Here is a 3,211-nt window from a genome sequence, read left to right on the forward strand (position 1 = left end):
AGATGATTTGGGGAGGTATCTGGGTGTTCCAATCTTGCATGGAAGGGTAACTCGACACACTTACTACAGAATTCTTGAGAGGGTGAAGGTGCGGCTTTCTGGGTGGTCGGCTTCCACTCTTTCAATGGCGGGCAAAGTAACACTAGTCAAATCAGTGTCAACCTCGATTCCTTCATAAACCATTCAATGGACGAAAATACCATACGGGATTCTTGACGAGATCGAACGACTATGTCGGGAATTATGTTTGGAGATATTGTAAGGGCCATTATGCTTCGTTTATGTATCCGTCAATTTTCGTTTAATGCATTTGGGCCTAGCCCCGTAATTTCACCCAAAAAAGAAAAAAGAAAAAGAGAAGTGATATATTCCCAATATCATATCTCCAACAGTAACTAGCTAGTCTAGGTTGGTTGTATACGGGGCGGGATGATTTAATTAAATCTTATTTGTTATAATAGCATAAGCTTGATGCATAACCAGTGCGTGGCGTAGTTTGCCGATCTCATCTTGAGGAATACGGATCTGGTCTTGCTGGTGAGTTTTAACGCCTTTTCCCAGGGCAACATTTACCAACTTACCCTTAGACTCACAGGCGTTGAGTACGCGAAAGGCCAGAAAGTCTCGCCCAGGGGTAAGCCTCTTGGGCTTAAGGAGAGGGTCGCCTATAATGTGCTAACTCTAAAGCTTAGTGAGGGGGTTGCCTTGGATATATTATTATTAGGGCACTTCGGAACTCGTTATGTAGTAAGGTTGATTAGATGTGGCTTTGGAGTGTCAAGACTGGATAGCGAAAGTCGATTTGTTATTATATTGGAGGACTCGCGTTTGTTGTATTGCCGTTATGATATGTTTGCAGGGAACGAGAATTCTAGATTACTAAAGAGAAGAAGGGTACTAACGTGAGTTGGTTTGAGCGATTCGACACTTATGCCCTCTAAATAAAAATCTCAATTTCAAATCTTGTGAATTAAAAAATTTGATAATTGGGAGACTTTTACCTCTTATTGGGTTGGCTTAGCTTGAGCAAATGATAATTTGGCCTCGTCGGTGAAAAATGGAAGTTTATTATATGCATTCAGGGGAGGGTCCCAACTGGGTAAAAGGACTAGGAGTGTAATAGCCACAGAGAGCTTGGTTCTTAGTTAAATCAACATTGACATCACGCAAAGATGCTATCATACAAGCTGACAGTCTAGATATACACGCTACCGGGTCTAGGTTAGAAACTTGTAACAACTGTCAAAGGATGAATCAGAAGAAAGGACCGATTAGGTGCTTGGCCCTCTCCACATCCCTTTCTCTAGGCGGTATATATGCGAATTGGGGCATTTAATGCATGCTAGATCCCTCTCTCACTCTCTACCTATAAAACTCCTCCTCCCCTAAAACAGCCATTGGAGAGAGACCTCCAAACCCAAAGAAAGAGAGAGGCCAAAGAAGATGGGAAGAAGGAGAAGCCATTGCTGCCCAAAGGAGAGTACGAATGTGAACAGAGGGGTTTGGTCCTCTAAGGAAGATGAGATCCTCACCAACTATGTCAACCTCCATGGTGAAGGCAAATGGAGAACTGTTGCCCTAAATGCTGGTACAATTTATATATGCATATTCATGTATGTATACGTATGTATGTATGTGTAAATATATCATCATGCCTCTTCAAATAATGTACTCTTATGGGGTGGTATTGCTCTTGCGGTAAAATTAGGGTTGAACAGATGTGCAAAGAGCTGCAGGCTTCGATGGCTGAACTACCTAAAACCCGGCATCAAGAGGGGTAACATCTCTGAGGACGAGGAGGAACTCATCATAAGGCTACATTGCCTTCTCGGGAACAGGTAATTTTATCAATTCCGTGAAATACTATGTTTATTCTAAGCTCATCTAAAAGAGTCGATGAGATGATGATGGACAAGATAAAGGTTTTACGAGAGTGATAATTTACTCGTTTGTATATATATAATTGGAAATGGTTCCGAGTGTGCGTTAATTCTTGCATCCGAAATCATGAAAAGGTGGGCACTGATAGCTGGGAGGCTTCCCGGGAGAACGGACAATGAAATAAAGAACTACTGGAACACGATCCTCGTCAAGAAGTCGCACAAACATCCACGGACCGCACTTCGCCCGAAATCAGTACCACCAAACTCTTTGGAGGAACATTTTTCTCCCAACAATGAGGATGATGCCATGAACTTTGATAATAATCATAGTATCCTGAATGCCCGTCATGAGGCTTTAATTGGCCTTGCTGATCAAGCTGATGATGGTGAGAAGCAGAAGTATGGGCCAGGGTCGGGGCCAGGGCCAGGGCCATTCACATTCTCTCCTACCGTCGCCCCAGAAGGCACTGGCAATGATGACCTAGGCTTCATGATGGATGAATCTTATGGCTCGGAATCACTGTCCGGGAATCTTAATGAAGTCGTGCCAGAGGACATCCTCAACTTGTCTCCTTCCTCTACTTCGCCCGGCAGTGGGTCTCTTTTCTCTGGAGATGATCAAGCGATGATGATCAACAAGTTTGAAAACGAGATCAATAATTGCAGCAATACTACTATAAGGGAGCCAACGCTTGATGTGGAGCTGAAGAAGTTGGCCTCTTTTCTTGATTTAGAAGATGAGTGGAGGGAACTACTAAAGATATGAAGAGAATCTACAAATTAGAAGGGGAAAGAGTATGCTATTTTTCAATTTTAAATAATATATGTATTTATGCATGCGTGTATTTGAAACTAGTCTAGATCTTCTGTGGTTCTTAATTATATGATGGAAAATATAATGATCAGTGGTAGTTTTCTTTTTCTTTTTCTTTTTCTTTTTCTTTTTTTTCATTACGAGAAAGATCATCACTCTAATAAAGAAAATAAAAAAATTAGGACTAATAAATGCATAAATCCTAAAATTACGCACAAAATTAAATATAAGTTCTAAATGTATCGGTTTGGGCAACTATTCCTAAACATTTAGTCCATTAGACATTTTCGGTTCCAAACTGTAAGTAAAAGTTAACGTCGTTAAATCGGTTCATTTAGGACTTAAGTTTAACTTTTCTCATTGTTTTGGAACTTTTGCGTTCATTTAGCTGAAAACTTAATAAAAAAGTACAGATATTACAAGAATTGAATTTGAAATTTCTAAAGTTAACTTGCGGGTACATGTTTCACTGTACTATTGCCCTTTCTCTCATCTGTCATAGTTTATAATTTGG

At 40.5% G+C, this 3,211-nt stretch overlaps 1 protein-coding gene across 1 annotated transcript; it reads left to right on the plus strand.

The window, feature by feature from the left end:
- Positions 1-1,284: 1,284 nt before the first annotated feature.
- LOC116210229 (myb-related protein 308-like) lies at positions 1,285-2,806 on the plus strand. The gene is made up of 3 exons (XM_031544078.1): positions 1,285-1,588; positions 1,709-1,838; positions 2,016-2,806. Exons 1-3 carry the CDS (start codon positions 1,444-1,446, stop codon positions 2,647-2,649), a joined length of 909 nt encoding a protein of 302 aa, XP_031399938.1. The 5' UTR covers positions 1,285-1,443; the 3' UTR covers positions 2,650-2,806.
- Positions 2,807-3,211: the final 405 nt, after the last annotated feature.

This window comes from Punica granatum, chromosome 6 (genome assembly GCF_007655135.1).
Source record: "Punica granatum isolate Tunisia-2019 chromosome 6, ASM765513v2, whole genome shotgun sequence".
Taxonomy (NCBI): domain Eukaryota; kingdom Viridiplantae; phylum Streptophyta; class Magnoliopsida; order Myrtales; family Lythraceae; genus Punica; species Punica granatum.

Coding starts and splice junctions, on each gene's coding strand:
- LOC116210229 (XM_031544078.1), top strand. CDS start 1,444: ATGGGAAGAAGGAGAAGCCATTGCTGCCCAAAGGAGAGTACGAATGTG. Junction 1,589..1,708: donor AACTGTTGCCCTAAATGCTG/GTACAATTTATA, acceptor CGGTAAAATTAG/GGTTGAACAGATGTGCAAAG. Junction 1,839..2,015: donor CATTGCCTTCTCGGGAACAG/GTAATTTTATCA, acceptor AATCATGAAAAG/GTGGGCACTGATAGCTGGGA.